The following is a 19,136-nucleotide window of genomic DNA, read 5'->3' on the forward strand; positions in this document are numbered from 1 at the left end:
TCTTTCCTGTCCATATGGAGTTTGGATTTTGTGAACTGGAGGAGGTGGAGATGGGAGAGAAGAGGAAGATGGGAAGGATGTGTTTTCATCCAAGGCTACAGACATCCACCACTGGTCAAAAGAGAATGTAAAACACAGTTGCTCTTTAAGGCATTAGAAGCCATTAGAAATTGACTTATCATAAGCTTAAAATGCTTATTTCTGAAACTAGTGATGTTCAGCATGTTAATACTGATGCTGTAACAGTAACCAAACATTACTGGAAAAAATACTGGTAAAATCTGACAAAATCCTATTCTTTCATTAGAAAATCTTTGTTCTCTGCTCATATATTTCACCTAAGGAAATTCTGTCCATCTCTTTAGAGAGTGTTAATTGATAAACTGCTCCTTGACTTCTCTCATGCCTTGTTTAGGAGGTCAAACACTGGATGAATTGTTCTGGTGAGCCATGTATGTTCATCTGGCAGCTGGTTGGCCTGACAAATAATCTGCCATAAAACCATTCAGATCTGAATTTCCAGACCTTAATTGCTCCATGGTAAAGTGCTCAGACTGCTCTTACCCTGCAGCAAAGTAGTTTTACCCCTCTTTCATTTAATCAAATGTTATTCATTCAAACTCAATGAAAGAGCAGTATCCATTTGCTGCAGGATATATATGCACACAGACAATTATGGCTTAGCTGTGCAAGTTCATACTTTAGTCTACCTCCTGACAGTGCGTTTACAAGAGTATATCCTAGAGATGGCCTGTGGAATTTAGAATGCAATGGGTAAGTCAAAGCATCCATTAACCTTGTGCGAGACTAGAACAATATTCCTCCTTTCACTGGGTGTCAGAAGCCTTTCGTTTCTGTTATACCTTTGATACAGCACTCTCATTAGTCATTTGCTCTTCTCTAGGTGTTAACAAGAGACACAAACCAGCATTTATTGTTTTTCTCTAAGCAAAGACAATCTCAAACTGTCCCTGAATGACTCCCTTAAATGAGGATATGACTCAGGTTTCATTTGTTTCCTGTCCTGGTATGCTCTTTTGACACATCTACAAGTTTAGCGATGCCTGGAGGAAACAAACAGGTCAGAGCTGGGATTTCTCAAAATTTGTTTTATTTGGTGATAAAAAGGCCTGTAAACTATGGCCTCTATAAAGATTGCAACATTTGTTAAATCTACAAAATGTATAGCATTGTAGGTAGGGCTCTGCAAAGATATACCATCCTCACAGCTATTAATCACTAGCTACAGGAGTAGAAGCAGCGTCTTGCCTGAGAGTAGTGTAAACAAGCTTAGGTAGAACATCTCCCTGTAACCTTGGAAGTCCTTACACCATGGCACTGACATTTTCAATCATATTTGCTTTCCTTATATACAAATATTAAGGTAATTACTGGGAATGCTAGATCTCAAGATTTCTGTGGTACCTCAATATTCATGATTCAGACTGACATTATTATTTTTACCCGCTGGATGCTACTTTGCTTCTTACTGCTTTGTCCTCCTTTCAATCTCCTTTTAAACTACATTACAAAGCTAGAACCTCTTGGCAGCTTCTGATGAATGTCTTAATGAACATAAAATTGAAACGTGAGAGAAAGTAATTGGGAAGTAAGAACTGTCATGGTACAATGAGTGATGAATATTCACTGTAATTATAAATTGTGGGTACTACTAGGCTATATGGCCCAGAAGCTTGCTTTTTAAGAATCTGAAATTTAAGAGCTTTATCAAAAGATTTTCAAATATTTAAATAGACTTAGGCTGCAGGTAATGCAGAGATCACTCATTAAGACAGAAAAAAATTCTTAACTTTTGTTTTCACTTTTTTTTCTCTCTTTCTTTCAAGAGACTTGTTGATATACTACATACCTTTATTCATTGCTGACAGCATACTTGCCTACTGTACTAAGCAGTTCAAGCAATAAGAGGAAAATTACCCTTTCCCACAATAACTTATTTTCAAGACAATTTAGCACAATGGAAAGCCTTCTCTTAACTATAGTTTCAGAGACTGAGATACAATACTTACCATTACCTTTTAGTAGCACTAACAGAAACTTATATACTGTAAAAATAAAAAGCTCAAGCAACAGAAGAAAACAGAGAAGTTGCTATTGGGAAGCAATAATGGTTACCTTGTTTTCATTCAAACACATGAAAAATTCTATTTGAAAAGCAGGTATTTACTGCTGTTTGTGTGAGTGAAGTTAAATACTCAGAAATATTTATCTATTCTAGTACCATAAATGACAAAAGCTGATGATAACATTGTCCAGTAACTCATAGCATGACACTTGTGAAATACTTAAATAAGCAGGTATGTGTACAGGTGAGTCTCAGGGTTAACTGGTACCACTCAGAAAGAACGTATCTGAAAAAGGCATTGTGAACACTGAGGATGGAAAGTATTTTTGACACGATAGTATTTGAAAGGATCACAATAATATATGAATCTGGTGTTTTGCTGCAGCTTATTTGGGATAACTGAAATTTAGTTAACATCTTGGCATTTTAAAGTTACTTAAGCAATAGGAATAGCAATTTTTTTTCAAATGTGTACAAATATATGGTATTTGGCCATCTTGAAAATAATGAGGAAATTTAAAACTTAGACTCCAAAAGAGGTATTTATCTTTTGATAGGTAGATAGCTGATAGACATTTCCACACAAAGAATAGACTAAGTAAACTTTGAGAAATGTTTTGCTACATAACTGTACACATATACAGCTGCATTTGGGGAAGGGATACAAACTCTTCCTTTCTGTAATTGGAATAAAAGTTTTAAATGAGAGGAAAATAAGAATCTCACACCTTCTCTCCCCAAATCTTAGCCAATTTGTCAGCAACGCTACTTCATATCCTGTGGCAGGAAGTAAAAAAAGACACCTAACAAATTCTTGATCTGGGTGATTTCTTGGGGTCAAATTTCACACCATCAGATGTTTGCATTTTCCCTCGAGTACCCCAGCCATTTCTTTATTTCTAGGGTTTGGCAGCTTTGAAATACTTTCATTCCACATGCTTTAATTCCCTCTTACTTTTATTCTCTATCAAGCTTTTCCTCTGACAGGGTCCCTGTTATTAGTTCTTTGCATGGCTAAGCTTATGACTTCTTAACTTATGACTAATAAGATGAACTGCTGCTCTAAACTGGGAGTTCATCAGTTGATGGAAGAATGAAATAATGAAAAAAGAAAAAGACTTGGACATCACAGGAGTAAGTATGGGCCACTAATATGGTTCTACTGAGGTCATTTCCAAGAGTGAGAGGTACATATTGATACCATTTTAAAGCTAGTAAAGTCTTACTACTGGAAATAGTTCTGTTGAGCTTTGCCTACAGTTCTGGACAGCCATGTTCAAGAAAGATGAATTTATAACAGGATGTGTATAAAGAAAGTTTGCAAGAGCGATAAGGGGAATGGAGATTCTAACCTGCACGAGGTGACCAGCCCTTGACTTATGCACTAAACAAATAAAAAAGAGTGCCCCAACCTTCCCAACCCCAAAACACACAGATTGCTCTCTACAACTAAATACTTAGGAATAAAGAAAACCCCAAGTATTTAAGCTAACTGACAGTAACGATTTAGTTACAAATTATATATAATGGTCATCTATACTAAAAATTGAAGGAAATAGGTGGATTGTTAGAAAATGTTGAAGAATTTTGTTGTTCTTTGATTTTGCAGGTTGCGATACTAGCCTGCATCCACCATTTGGTACATTTAAGAATAAACGGATTTGTGTCTGAAACAAGGATGTGCAGATGATGATGGTAAGTGAAAATGAATCTCAGAGCTATAATCTATATTAGCATACAAGTGCAGGTAAGTCCTTGAAAAGTAATAACAAGATATGACTCAACTCATTTGACAGGTGAAAGAAAGGACAAACTTATGAAAAGACATTAAATTGGCAACTGGAGTTCCATTTTATCTAGCCAATCTTAAGCTAGACAGCAGTACACAAAAATATTGACCTCATGGAAAGACACCAGAAAAACAAAGAAAAACCTACTTTGCTTCTTTCTATAGCAACTTTCCAAACCACATGACAGGTGAAAATGGGTTGCAAATGTTGATATAGGTGACACAGACTTTATTCTATGGTATCTTGAGTATGGGACTAATGTTCCACAGAGCACCACAGGCGTAACAGAGGAAGATTCCCCCACAGGTTATGTATGTGTAACGGTAAAGCATTCTCCAGAACTCAGGCCTTACCTAACCAAGACTGTCAAGAATTCCCTTGGACAGTAAAAAAGCTAAGGATCTTCCCCCTAATAAACACATTATAGAAATAACCCAAATTTATGTTGCTTTATGTTCTCTGACGTCTGTCTTTGACACTGTTCTGAAGAAGGTATTAATGTGAGGCAAAGTTATATGCTTGATACTGACTTTTCGACACTCAACTGTTTTTATACAAAGCAACAGTCACCAAATGATTAAAAAATGAAAACAAAATCTCCTTGAGAAATGTACCCTCTTCATGACTTACACATGACTATTGTTTCTGTATAAATGACAACATTCAAAATGAAATCAACTTTTTAACTTAACACAGAACCTTTTCACTGCAATAAAAAAACACTAGCCACAAAAAGCCCAATCTATAATTACCTGGTTGGTAGAAATTTGGTGAAAGTTCTCTGGCAACTGCTCTTGCAATATCACATTCCTGGCGAGCAGCCTGAGCAGCCTGATCCGCAGCATCAGCTTTAGCTCTTGCATGTGCAGTTCTGTACAAAATAGAAAACAGTTTATATGCAGAGGAGTCTTTTATGAGTTGCATCAATAATGTGAGAGCAAAGGACTACTGTCCTCAGCTGCCATACACTATACTATATAGTGCACTCTTATGCCCACTTGCTGTGAGTAACTGCATATCAAAGTATTTCAGAACCAACGCACTATTCCTCTCAGTTCTTCAGTCCTGCTCATCTTTGTATCACATTTACTTGTAGGTACACAGTTTACAGTCCAAGCTTATAATTAAAATTTCTAAATAGAAAAAAATAATAGTACCTGACCAAAACCTGGGGTTATGATTTTAATACATGTTACCAGAACGTGCACAAAAGTGTACAGAAGGTCAGACTGGGCCACCACACAGACTTCTAAACAGCGGTCTGTGAGACCAGGATACATGGTGTTCAAGGGGACTGTGGAATGCTATTACTTTTACAACATTTCAAAGTTAATGCTCAATGTTGGGTGCCATGTAAAATTTTTTGAAGGGCAAAATTGAGGTACGTTGGCCTAAAAAACTGAGAAATGTCTTCCACAATCAGACCATTTTGGAAAGAAATGGGATGGAAAATGTGTTTGATTCTTCAATAGGCATTTGTATAAATGGGGACTTAAGAGTTTTAAATTCTTGTAAATCACTGAATTTCAAATCCAAAACAAACTGAAAACGCAACTTTTCTGAAGTCAAGACAACAGTTTGGAATACTTTCATAAAGTAATCTGCCCTCTGCTTCTACTTTTTTCCTTCTGCTATTTCTCAAAAAGCCTCAAGAACAGCTTGTGCAATGCCTCTGATTCCAGACTGTGCAAATTGATAGTCGTGTTACTGCAAGATTGCATCACTGTTTGTCCCATCTTCCCTCCCCACTTCATTTTTAAACAGTCATGTGTTTAAAAATTCCTGATGGCAGTGATCGCTCTGTGCCTCTACAGCACTAGCACATAGCCTAGAGCTACAAAATGGTTCATTAGAACAGAGGGGAAGCTAAACATGGCAAACTAGCAGAGTTTTTTGAGCCTCTAGAGACATTAATAACATTTCTAAACCAGATATATTAAATTTCATGATCTCAGGAATTTTCTCATAACTTTCTAGTAGAAAACTGACACTTAAGTAGGAAAAAATTCGTTAAGAGGACAACAGCAGCAGCAACTTTTACCCTGTGTGCCTGGTGATACTAATCAACAGCAATCAAATAAATGAAAACTTTCAACAACTCTGCTGTAAGAATTCAGTTTTATTTTCAAGGAATAAAGAAGAGTTCTATGTGTTTTAGATGAAGCAAGAATTAAATGTTAGCATTAACCAGAATGAGCACCAAGAGATTAACAGTATGGCAGACTTTGCATTTCTAAAAGGATGTTTAATCCCGTAAGGTATAGTATAAACACAGACATAAAAAACCCACATAGACAGTTTCATCTGTGGTGCCTGGAGAAGATTTATTTAAGTTACATCCTCCCTAAAATGTGTGTGGGGATAAATGTTGAATGTTATCTCAAAGCTTAGCTTGTCATAATTTACTGGATAAACATCAGCTCATGCTGCCTTCTCGCAGGTCCCTCTAGGTCTCTGAGAAAAAAGATAATGAGCAAATAAGCAGTAACACCTTTGACTTGTACTCGGGATGGGGGAAAGAAACTGTCAATCAAAACAAATACACCATATAATCCTATATATGTTCTGTGCAGTTCATGAATGGTTGTATGGTATGTGCTTGCTTAGTAACAGTAATCAAACCCGTTCTTTCTCTATAATCATTATTTTCAATTAGATGAGCTATTCTTAGCGCCTACATAATTATGTCTATGTAGCATAAACTTAATGAAGCAATCGTAGCACTGGGACATTGTTTTGTGAGACAATAATGTAGTCGGCACATAGATAAACTAGACACTGATCATCCTTTTGTGATGATAGAACAACCAGACTATTCCCATATAAAAATAGTCTCATACTATTGCCACCGCTACAATAGACATTTTAAAAGCTAATATACTAAATGACCAGCATCAGGAAAACATACTGCCAGGATAGTACAATTATTTATTGATGTCTGTGAATTTTCTATATTATTATATGCAAGAAGCAAATCACATATCCTGTCCAAGCATACAGTATCAATTAGTTAAGGAATTAAACGGTGACATGAGTAATAAGCTAGTGAAACTTTGTCACATGAAGCTGCGCAAAGCAAGTCACAGCAGGAAGAAGCCAATGGAATAGAAGGAAAATGAGCACTGCTTTCCTTGGCTGCCTTATCTTACACCTTTTTTTTTTCCAGCTTGCACTTCCTGCTATCCTGCCCCTTTTGCACTCACAGTCAGGAGTTCCAGCAGACCAGAACAGGAGCGACTGTTCAGACGCGAATGCTGCCAACGCGTGTCTCAGTGACACACTTGAGCAGAGCATCAGTGCTGTACTGTCGCTGAGAGACAGCACAGCAAGATTAACTAAATAGGCACAGGAGGGTAAGGCACAAGAACAGTGTTTATGCTCCCGAGTGGGCCTTCGACTAGCCAAACAAAAGCGTGTGCACGTGGCTGTGCTGAGACACTTCCCTGACGGCCTCTTCAGCAAGCATCATGGATGACATACAGCAAATGTGAAAAGAACAGGAGAAACCGGCAGAGCCAGTGCTTCTGTACAGAACAGAAGCACTGCGCTTCGCTTGTGAACACAGGCTCTTCATTATTTGCATTATTTGCTATTTATCATCTTGGCATTTGGATGCTTTACTGGCTAATTTCAGCAATGTATACTTTATTATCTCAATTTGCAACTGTATATTCAGACATTTCTTTCACTTCCTGCATTCTTACTTATAAGTGTCAGACTCAAATAATTTTTCTGTTGCTATATAATTTGCCATTTTTTTAATTCTAACTTCCACACTTGATTTGTCTCTCTGTTTTCCATATTACCTGCTTACAGTTACTGCTGCTTGGCACTACATTTTGTTTGTACTTGTTTTATTCTGCCTTGCACTGACTGCCACACTATCAGAATGTTATTATCAGAGACTATGGAGAAATCTGTTAGTTTTGAATGATAATGTTTATAAGAGAGAGCTATCACAGCAGGGTAGCCCCACTGAAATATAATCCATTTGCTCCATTTATGCTTTACACAGTTTGGGAAAGCTGCCTTTACCTTTTGTTCCTGGAGTAATTTTGTCACTGTAAAGTCTTGAAGTTTTGTTTATTATCAGTAATTATTCGTGGATATTTAAGTCTATGATATACCAAGTCAAAATGACCCACATTTGAATGACCACCATCTACTTGAGAATTGTTTTTTTTCCCAGAGAGCTCTACGTCTTTTGCTGCAACAAGAAGTCTTTATGAGAACTTTTGAAAGAGAAAACTCAAAAGTCTCCTTTCCTCTCCCCGAGCCAAGAAGACGACTGCAGTAGGCTTTGCATGTTGTTCCACACATTCTCCAGGAAGGATCAATCTGAAGTTTCAGCAGCAAAATAGAAACTATGCAGGGAAGTAGCCAGCAATCCACAGACTGCAAAACAGTACGGGAAAATAACGAGTGACATGCTTTGCAATGCTGCATTCAGGTTCTAACCCACAGCAAAGGCCCTTTAATGATTTTTCTTTTAGGTGAACAGGCAGTCCTTTGTAAAAATTCATTCTCAGCAACTGTAACACATAATACACATTACAAATTTTTGAACTGCCATGTGTTTTTACATGTGTATCTACTTGAAAGAATCATCCTACCATTAATATTCCACATGATGTCTCAAACACGTGCTTGAAAGCTTTCAAACCAATATAAAATTGAAGTATTTAAAACAAAACCAATTCATATTTAGAGGGACAATCCACCACAGCTAATGAGTCCACAGTGGTGGTAAATGCAATCAAGACAGGGACAAAATTCGGTTGTATCTGTGGCAGAAATCAAACTGTACTTACATTAAAAAGGAACCCATAGCTATAGCTTATGCAGAGTGTTGGTATCAGGTTACAGCATGTGGAGTCCCTATACCTACCAGTCTCTGTCATCAGTGAGTGAGGGCTCAAGGACCAATGGCTAACTGAATAACTTTGCTATTGTTAGAAATTTTATTTGGACTCATATCAGGGTCTGATTTTGAAAGAAGCCTAAGCTTTCTAGACTGTGGGACAACTGATAGCACTACCGATACTTACCTTTTCTGTGTTTGGTTGGGTAGGTAAACATATACACATCATCTTAGCTACACTCAAGAGATCATGAGCACAGTCAGGGGCATCTTACAAGCAGTCTCCCTTTCCAGCAATACTCCAATCAGATTTCTATCTACTTATGTCTGAAAAGTGCCTTGAAGAAGGAGTATTGAGGGCTGAAGAGCTTAAACAACGTTATCTAGCATTCTGCAGCAACGATGCTTATATATAATGCCATGTGTCTGAAATGCATTATGTAATGTTTATCTAAATTTAAACCCTATTTAGAACTGTCCATTACCCTCCAGATCATTTTGTATTTCCATGGTATCCTTCAACGCACTTGTAATGCTGTCTCATTCAGAGTCAACTAAAAATATAAGCAACATGTTTACTTTGTTTCATTTTTCAGCTTTTATTAAACACAGTGATTCCAGCATAAAGCTTTCCAGGAGCTTGCTTTCTGTTTCTTAAAATGCTACTAATAATTTTCTGTTTTCTATTTGCCAACTATATGAAACATAATTATGTTCCTATCAAATTATCCTAAATTAATAATCTTAACAATGTTACTTATTAACAGATTTCCATACTGTAAATAAAAATCAGTAAAGGTTAAACCTACATGAAGTTCTCAGAGATATATTTAATTAATGACAGCTATCAGGTTTGTCTGAGGAACACTACATATTGTGGGTTACTACCCTTATCATCCTTTCTGCAACTGGAATTCTCTAAAAAACAATCCCATCTTCCTAAATTCAAAAATTCAGTGATTTTTCTAGAAAGCAAAGAATATTCTGTTGGTTTTTTTCCAGGTATGAAACTTTCCAAGGATTTTATGTTTCTATCTATTGGAGGCTCCATTCTGCAAAACCAAGCTCTGATAAAATTGCTACAGAGATCAATAGCATTTCCAGGAAAAGAGGAGCTGGAGAGGAAGAGGAAAACTTTAAGGAATGATCCTTTGGTAGTTTAATTTTCTCCTTGCCCCCATTTTATTTCCATATTCTTCTGATATTATGTATCAGTAATGAATGCTAGATAATTATCTATCATCTATGCATTTTTTAACACTGCAAGTGAGAGACTGGCATTTATCAAGTGTGCTAGGTTGTCCTCCTCAGCTTCTTTCAGTGATAATACTGGGTGAAAAACGATATTCTGCTATGGTAGGATTAAAAATACGTACATGCACAACTATGTAGAGCTACCTAAGAACTCTTGGCTTCATCACTCTCAGCAACTCACTGCTGTAATATACCTCAGAAGTGAGGGTAAGTCACTGAATACCAGCAAGAAATGGGAGTCTCAGAGAGGAACAGAGAGAGGAAAAAGACTGACTTACAGATATTGAAATAAGAGAGCTTCATGTCAGTGAGAAACTTAAAGTGCTCCTGAACTACAGATTGAATTGACCAAATGAGATACATGTCCTCAATCAAGAAGTCTGCATTTAAAAACTGTTCAAAGTGCTTCACTTGTGGTTTGCTAGATTTTAGTTTCAACCAGATGCTCCTTCTTCATGAACTGACTTCACTCAGGAACTGGACTACCTTGGTACTACCAGTAAAGGCTGATGTAGTGAGGCATAAGCAGACATATTATGTACACACTGCTGGCACATTGATCCGTATCATCTTACCTAATGGATTTTGCTTCTGAAAACTCCTTCCCAGCCTAAATCCATTTCTCAGGTTTTTTTCAGTCCTAACTCATATTAGCAGAACTGAAAAAATACTAACCTTTAGTTAACAACTCCTGAAAAACTGAGGAAATTCCTTACAAATTGCCAAATGGCCAACCTGATTTCAGTACTTGAAAAAATAACCTGGGGGTAATGACTGGTGTAGCCAGATGTCAGTCTTGGGCATAAATAACAGCATAAATAAACTGGGTCTACATAAATAAAGATTTACAGGCTAATAGAATATTGTGCTATCATGTGACATCATGTTTTAACAAAGAGTATTTCACCAAACACTTCACACACATGTAAAGGTTATGGGTCCTATACCTTATATAGATTGCCTTGATTTAACATACTCGGATTGCTTTCAAGGTTTCTGATTTTGTACCCTATGGCAACATAATTAAACAACAGCATAAATTACATGGAATTAATAAAGCACATCAAAATGGATTAAAAGCTAACTCTCTGACACATCTCAAAGCTTAATGCAGAAGACATCAAAGGAAAGGCTTGATATGTGCATTTTACCTTAGGAATTGGTTTTTGCTCCAGAGCTGTTTAATATTTTACTTATTAAAATGTCTCAATACAAGCTAAAACATACTATGTTAGAGTTGGCAGATTACACAACTTCTGGATTCCAAAAAACTCCAAGAGGACAATTTACTGTAACCTACTGTAAACCTAAAGTTTACTGTAACCTAAAGTTAGATGATAACAACTCCAAACCCCATTGCATTTAACTGTACTGAAACAGAACACTGGGAAACAAAAAATCTAGCCAATGTGGGAGACTGTCATCAAAAGTAGCCCAGAAGGCGTATGAGATCGTGCTGGCTAGCCCCACACACCACAGCAAAAGGAATGGTTAATGGTTCCATCTTTATACAGGTAGAGATGAAAATAAAGTATAACAGGAATTTGTTCTTGCTGTACTACATAGTCCAGAATCCATAAAACCACTAATGGAACAATGCCCAGCTCACCTACATCTCAAGAAGGAAAAAGAAACGTCAGGACCACAGAATAATAGAGGTTCTAAAAAGACAAGCTTTTTAACTTAAACTTCTTGAGCCTCATATCTACTTATTATTGAATAAACACAGAGAAGCCACTTATCATGGTGTACACATGGATATCTGACAGTGGAAAATGGGGAAGACAAAATGGGGAAAAAAACCTGTTTCAGATAAAGACATAACTGGTCCAATGATTAGAAGCTGAATTTGGGCATAGTCTACCTTGAAACCTTTTGAGAGTATTTTACAGAGAAAAAGACTGATCTTTCTAAGTTTTTAAAATTCTTTTGGGCAGTGTACTAAAAGTCATCTTTAATCCATTTTCTCAGAAAAAATGACATGGTCTTTTGTTTACAGGAAGTGAGATTAGATGATTTAGGGGCTGTTTACATTAGGTATTTCAGACATCTGATGTAAGTGCTCTGATCACTAAAAATAAGAAACTTGAACTATTTACACTTTGGTCCTCTGAACTGTGTAGATGTTAGACTCCTGCAGCGGTCAGCATGAACATGGTCTGCTGTGCCTACGAATATATGAATAGTCTAATGGCAAACACCAATCTATGTGTTTTTTGAGGAATCGTCTGCCACCTTATGCCAAGATTCAGAACCTGTTTGCATTCTCCTTTAGACCTTTATGGTCCACATCAATAAAACCAGAACTGCTCAGCAATTCAGGGGTGCAGTGTTACAAGCTTCTGTAACTTACACTAGTCATATGTGTACTCAGCAGTTCAGAAAGATTTTAGGTGAACGAAGGATAACATCTTGAAAAAGAAGGTATTTCTGAAAATTCACTTTTAACAATTGAGATAAATTAGTTCAATTTCCCTAGTCTGTCTTTCAGGCCCTCACTCTTGCTCACCTGTTTGGAAAAAGACTCAGATGCAGATGTCCGAATTTAAAAAGTGGGTTTAAATTGCTGTTAAGTATCACTAGAGAAGTTGCATTTACATGGTACTCTCCCTAACCTTAGGTGTCCCACTAGCCTGGCATTATTTATGTGCACGCCAGATAATCTGCCTCTGGATAATGGGAGCTGGCTCCTCCATGTGATGTATTCGATTTTATCCATCATTCTGTCAGGAGCTTGAATGAATGAAGTTTTGCTTTCATATTGATTGTACTTGACCCTAGCTAGCACTGGCACAGAAATCTTGAAGATGGCACAGTCTTCACTTTCAGCAAGATGAGCAGCATCATTTCAAGCAGAAAGCAAGTTTTCCTGTGGGGAAATTTACACTTTGGGCAAAATACACTTCTGTATACTATGCTTATAGGGTTTTCCCCCCATTTTTGCCAAAGGTGATTCACTGCCAGTATCTTTTAATGTCACTAAGTGCCAAGTACATCTAGAGAAAAGTATAAATCTTGATGTGCATTTGTCTATCCTGCTTTATAGGACAGACTATACCCTATGCTATTTTATTACCAAGTCTCCTCAGTGAGCAATATTCTCTTCCAGTTCCCTGGTCCCATAATGTTAATTCCTGCAGACAGGAGTTTTTTTGGAAAGGGGTAAAGGAATATCTGCAAACAATTTGTTGTTTGAAATCGCCAAAGACAATTACATTGGTTGACTGAAGAGAGCTTCTGAATCTAGCTGGAAGCATAAGAAAATAGATGCACACTTGAGCTTCAGCTGCTCTTGATGACATAGTTAAGTGAAGAAAAAAAAAGGCGATAAATATGTTTCTCTTCCCTTCATCATAAAATACGAGCTTCAAGGAAAAAGAACTCCATGTAATAAGAATTCTGCACAGAGAAGGCGAGCCTGCTCAAGGAAATGGGAACATGTGGACCATTGTGATAATTTGCTTAGAGAATTTCTAAGGTACATTTAGTGCATTGCACTTCCCCCTGCCACACATGTTTTTTTAAACTGTTCTCTACCTGGGACAAATGAAATAAAATAGTAGGTATGACAACTGCTATCACCGACACCAATATCTGGCATTTCTATTCTAGACTCTGCGTGTAAGAAAGCAACAACAAATCATCATCCCAGGGATACAGCTAGATGAAAAATAAGAAGAGCTTACAGGAATGTTTTTTCAATTGAAAACATTATCTTAATATTTTTCAGTGTTCTACTGATTTTTACCACTTTCAATTACTTGTAAAAATAAAAAAAATCAGAAAATATGAAATCAAATGTCAATTTTTAGAAAACAGTATGTTTTTATTTATTTTTTGTTAGAATAATTCTAGTTAGAAAACTTTTGGAAGCTCAGGAAAACTATGTCAAACATCATCCTTGACAATGTCTGTATTTCTTAATCTCTCCTCTAAACAGAGTTGATGTGGTTTTTTAAGGATAAGATTTTTTTAAATTTTAGGGCAAATAAAGTCCACAATGTTACAGATATTTTAGCAAAGAATACCAAAGCATTTGTAAAGCAAAATATATAATATAAAAACAGTATTTGATCTCTCTTCACATCATAACATATATAACTTGCAAGACACTGGCTGCGTGAAAATTACATTACAGGAAATTACAGGAAAAATGTGAAAATTTTTAAAAAATTCTGTGGGTTTTGCTGGCTTCAAAAAATGTAAGATAAACTCCTCAATCATAAATACTTCTAGGAGTATGTTTCATGCTTTTCCTAAGTGACTTTGGCAGTCTGTAACTTACTATAGTTCTAGGATCTGAATCCAAAGACTTCCATTACTGTGCTTGATGGAGGAAAATATACTAAGAAAAAAGTCACAACTACATGTTTAGTGGCTTGGTGCTTATTTGTCCAAACATTGTAGCATGCACATTTATTTCTGCCATTTTCTCAATAATAATAGCATGGAATTGAAATCTTCATAACAAAGGAGAAAAGAAAGGATACATTGACCATGGAATAAAGTTTTAATTTAAAATAGTTTTGGGGAGGTTTGAAAAAAATATCTTGAACATAATGGCAGACAAAATAATTCTTTATAAGACATAATAGTGCAATTTATGCGTTTATAACTAAAAAAAGAATGTGGTGTAATTAAGCTCTTTAAATAACAAACATATTGACATGCATTCAAATAATCTGTGGCAATGTTGTTTTTTTTTTAAAAATCCTTTTAATATCTTTGGGCATTAAAATCTAGTGGGGAAACAAAACTGCAATATTTTCATCCTTTTAAAGGCATTAACTGTATGTGTTTAAATTTAATCTTTGTGTCCTTAGCTGTCTGACAGCCAAAACTGAATTTGGCTTATCTTTCTTTGCATGGTTCATTTCTGTTCCTCAATCAGGTGCCAGATGTATAGAAAAATAGTATTGATAGAAACATGTCTAGCAAACCATTCTGGGATTAGTTCTTCCATTTTCAGTTGTTACAAATTCTTTGACATGTTTAAAGATAACTGTTAAAAAAATTCACAGAAGTACTTGAATAACAGAAAACACTGATATGTTATATCTGAACAGCTTAATTAGCAAAAGGTCTAAGCTCTCCATGAAAGACAAGTGTTCAAGTGTAGGGATGGTTGTATGTGATTTGACTTTTCTCCAGGCTGGCAGATATGAATCAAGCTGCTCATATTATATACTAAACATCAAGAGACTGAACAGTATAAACAAGCAAAGGAAAGACTTTGATGATCCTCCCATCTGTAAACATGTAATTCCTCTTAACTGAAGAGCACTGCAGATTGAAAGTAACATCAGATCATTTCAGACATAGAGCAGGTGATGGCTATTTCACAGGTTTTGTAATCTCCAGCACGAAGGAAATGCAAAACATGGGTTTATGACTAACACAGTTAACAGCTTTAAAATATCTTCTCTCATATACATTACCCCCCCCAAATGTATATGCATATATTTACCCTCTGTAGCTACCTATAATACTGCCAATAATACACAATTTGAATAAACAACCAGCATGTCCTATCAGCTACCAGAAAAACTGAAAAACCAGGAACATTGCTCTCTGCTGGTTCCCATAGGGCTGATGATCTTGCATAGATGCCCAAAAGGCTTTTGTGGCATCCAGAGACTGCTGAAAGAGAGTTCACAGCAGCCTATTTATTCCTGCTTAGAGCGGTCCTTGACTGCTTTGTTCAGCTGAAGTCATGCAGATCTGCACGGTAAGGTTGAGGATTCATTGTCGTATTCTGAAATATTTAGCAGTAACCACTCATGAGAATAAAACTTATTGCAGACTCATGAAGTCTACTGTTTTGAGACCCTCTGAACACAGCTCGTCATGGTCTATTTGCTCCTTTTTTTTTTCCTTACTACAGTCCTTGTCTTAAGCCCTGACATTCTCCCCCAGCCTCTTCTAGAAAGCAAGTATTGTGAGTCACTAATAGCAGAATTTTAGTGTAAATACTACCATGTGCCACGAAGGAGGAAGTCAGTCCCAAAATAATCAATCCTAATGTTGTCTTGTCCTCTCTTCACACAAACACAGATTTATCAGACTTTCCAGATCTATCTAAAGGTTGATGGGTTTTACTGACCCTCATGACTGTGACACTGGAGCAGCTGGTACTGGAGCAGCTGGTAAGACAAGAATCTCCTATTTGGCAATACCATGCACTCCCCCTCCCACCAAAAAGCTGTTCCTACTAAGGCCCAGTCTTGAGATCTGGTGCCCTGATAGGCAAGCAATTCCTGAGCCTCAAATATTACTCTCCTACTATAGTACCTTAAATAAGTTACTTTCCTAGATTGCAGATCTCTGAGCTTTTACAAGTATTGGAGAAGGGCCACATGCTGAATCCTCTCCCTTTTGCAGAGCAGATCTACCATAGCTTGACAGAAGCACCAGATCTGCTCTGCCTGCAGTGAATGATGGTGCTGCACACACATGGAAGTGTTTTTCAGAAGTGCTGGGCATTAGTACATACATACCCGACTAAGTTCTGCACTCTTCATGTCTTCAATAAATAACAGTACAGGAGTAACTGCTGCTACTCAGCAATTCATGTTGCTGGCAGCCAGTGGTAACTGCATGGGTCTGAACACCAACAAGTGACAGAAAAATATTTTTGCCTGGTATTTTTCTTAAGGATATTAAAGGAGCCTGACCATGTCAAGGGCATGCATCATGGCAGGGAAAGGGCTGATGAATCCTGGGAAAGGCAGTGTCCTGGAACACGCCTGTGGGCTGGATGAATTATCTTAGAATCATAGAATGGTTTGGGTTGGAAGGGACCTTAAAGATCATCTAGTTCAATCCCCCTGCCATGGGCAGAGACACATTCCACTAAATCAAGTGGATCAAAGCCCCATCCAACCTGACCTTGAACACTTCCAGGGATGGGGTATCCACAACTTCTCTGGGCAACCTGTTCCAGCATCTCACCATCCTCACAGTAAATAATTTCTTTCTAATATCTAATCTAAATCTACCCTCTCTCAGTTTAAAACCGTTACACCTCATCCTATCACTACACTCCCTGACAAAGAGTCCTTCCCCATCTTTCCTGTAAGCCCCCTTTAAGCACTGGAAGGCTGCTATAAGGTCTCCCTGGAGCCTTCTCTTCTCTGGGCTAAACAACCCCAACAACAACTTTGTCAGGTTGTGTACTGAGATAAGATGATCAATTCTTAGAGTCCGAACAGATCCACCTTCACCTGAATATGTACCTTATTTTATGAATCACATGGGGAAACATGAAGGTCAGCAACAGGGAAGGCCTCAGTCTTGCCTCAGTTCTTCTGCTGAAGCCTACATTGCTGGGGGCTTAAAGGAGGAAAGGAGGACATTCTTAAAGAGCCTGGAAGAGCAGGGAAAGCAAACACATGCTTCCTTGAAGAATTTGATAATTCAAAATGATCAGTGCAAGGTAATTCAAAGATTATCCCACTTCACATAATTAGCAAAATAATAACAATAATACAAATATCTCCCCCAACAAACAATAGTCAGAATTTCAGCTGTATCTATCGATGAAGTGTATGTCTACTGAACATGAAATTTGACCTCACATTATGCTTAGCTGACAATATTTAATAAAATGTGAGGGTCTGTTCCATACAGCAGTCTTTCCGCTCTGGCACGAGCATGCTCTGGCAGCAAGTGGATGTATATGGAAAATGATTTCTCATTAAAAAGGAGAAGTCACTTGATAACAAGTACAGACTTACTCTGCAATCCTATTAAATAAATAACACTTTCACTTTCTTGAGACAGATGTGCAGTGAAATGCCTGCTGAGATAAATAAAACTTTTGCTACAAAGTACAGCACTGAAAAGACTTGCTAAAGTACTGTAACGGGATAGTTTGCAAGGAATTCTGTGGAGCTCCTTCAACGTAAGTTGAAATGTGCTTTTGGCAGTTTCTTTTTCTAACCTTGTGCAAGTAAGTCCAGCTATAAAGTCTTGCAATTTACTCTTTTTCTTGAATGGCTAACCTGTCTAGTAGCAAAGTACTGTTTCGAGTATTCAAATTGTTGCTGAGAAAATAAGATAAAAAATGACCTGGTTTTGAAGGGTCAACATGGAATCTAGATTTCTACCTGACAATCAAGGTGGAGTTCCACAGAATGGGCAGAAATACAAAGAAAGCTTTTAGGAGTTCTTAGGTCTAGGATTTTCATGGACTGTAATCAGAGTTCATATGTGCAGAAATTCAACCTCTCTGTAAGTTCATTAAAAGCCATCACTACGGAGAAGAATGATACCCTTTTCTCATGTTTAATGGGCTTGAATAGCAATTGAAACTGCAGGGCTGTTCAATTCCATAATATCTGGACAGAAAGCATACAGGTCACAACATGAATCACTGCACTATAGTTCTCTCTCATCACCTAGCTGTCTAGGTAAAAACAGAAGTGAGTTCCTTATTTTAAACACATACATTTTATAAAGAGTGACAGCATCATGGAAAAGTTCAAGATGCAGCACCATTTATTAATAATTTCAGGTACATCATGCATTATCTCCATAGAAATACCAGAAACAACGAATCAGTCTTATACTTTAAACATGGTATGATAAAATCAAGTATTACCAACCCACAAGTGAGATAGCACAGGGACAACTTTGGATTTTTTTAGGACAGGAAAGAAATGGCCTTTCTAATCTGTCTTGAGAAAATACATGGAATTTCCAGTACCAAGAAAGCATGAACCTCATCAATAGATCTTACATGAAGCAAGAAGGTCAATTTTGTTTGAAAAAGACTTCACAGAGAAAAAAATCTTTGGAGAAGGAAAGGAAATAAAAGCTGTCTCTGGCATGGAAGATTGAAACTGAATGGGCTGGTCAGGAAAAATGGTATTTAAGGACCAAGCCATCTGAGGTCATAACAATTAGTCTTGAGGGAACAAGGCAAGATAGAGTCTGAAGGGTCATATTTTCTAGCATGGGTTAAAAAGAGATCTCTGCTTTCTTGTTAAATCTATCAGGTTGTCTCAGAAGCAAGAATATTGTCAAAGAAAAAGGAAGGCTGACTCCCACAGCAGCATCTCACAAACATTTGGCATAAGACTCTGTCTGTGATGCTGGGACAATTCTTTTGGCAATTGTACAGTCTGTGTTAGAGAGCAGATGT

The 19,136-nt window shown here is 37.1% G+C and overlaps 1 protein-coding gene across 5 annotated transcripts in view; it reads right to left on the minus strand.

The window, feature by feature from the left end:
* JPH1 (junctophilin 1) overlaps nt 1-19,136 on the minus strand; it is a 91,340-nt gene that overhangs the window by 30,924 nt on the left and 41,280 nt on the right. For all 5 annotated transcript variants that reach the window (XM_052787400.1, XM_052787399.1, XM_052787397.1 and 2 more), the window contains exon 3: nt 4,629-4,747. In XM_052787400.1, the coding sequence (XP_052643360.1) occupies nt 4,629-4,747 (119 nt within the window). The remainder of the gene's footprint in view (nt 1-4,628; nt 4,748-19,136) is intronic.

The sequence above is a fragment of the Harpia harpyja genome, chromosome 5 (assembly GCF_026419915.1).
Source record: "Harpia harpyja isolate bHarHar1 chromosome 5, bHarHar1 primary haplotype, whole genome shotgun sequence".
In the NCBI taxonomy this organism is placed as follows: Eukaryota; Metazoa; Chordata; class Aves; order Accipitriformes; family Accipitridae; genus Harpia; species Harpia harpyja.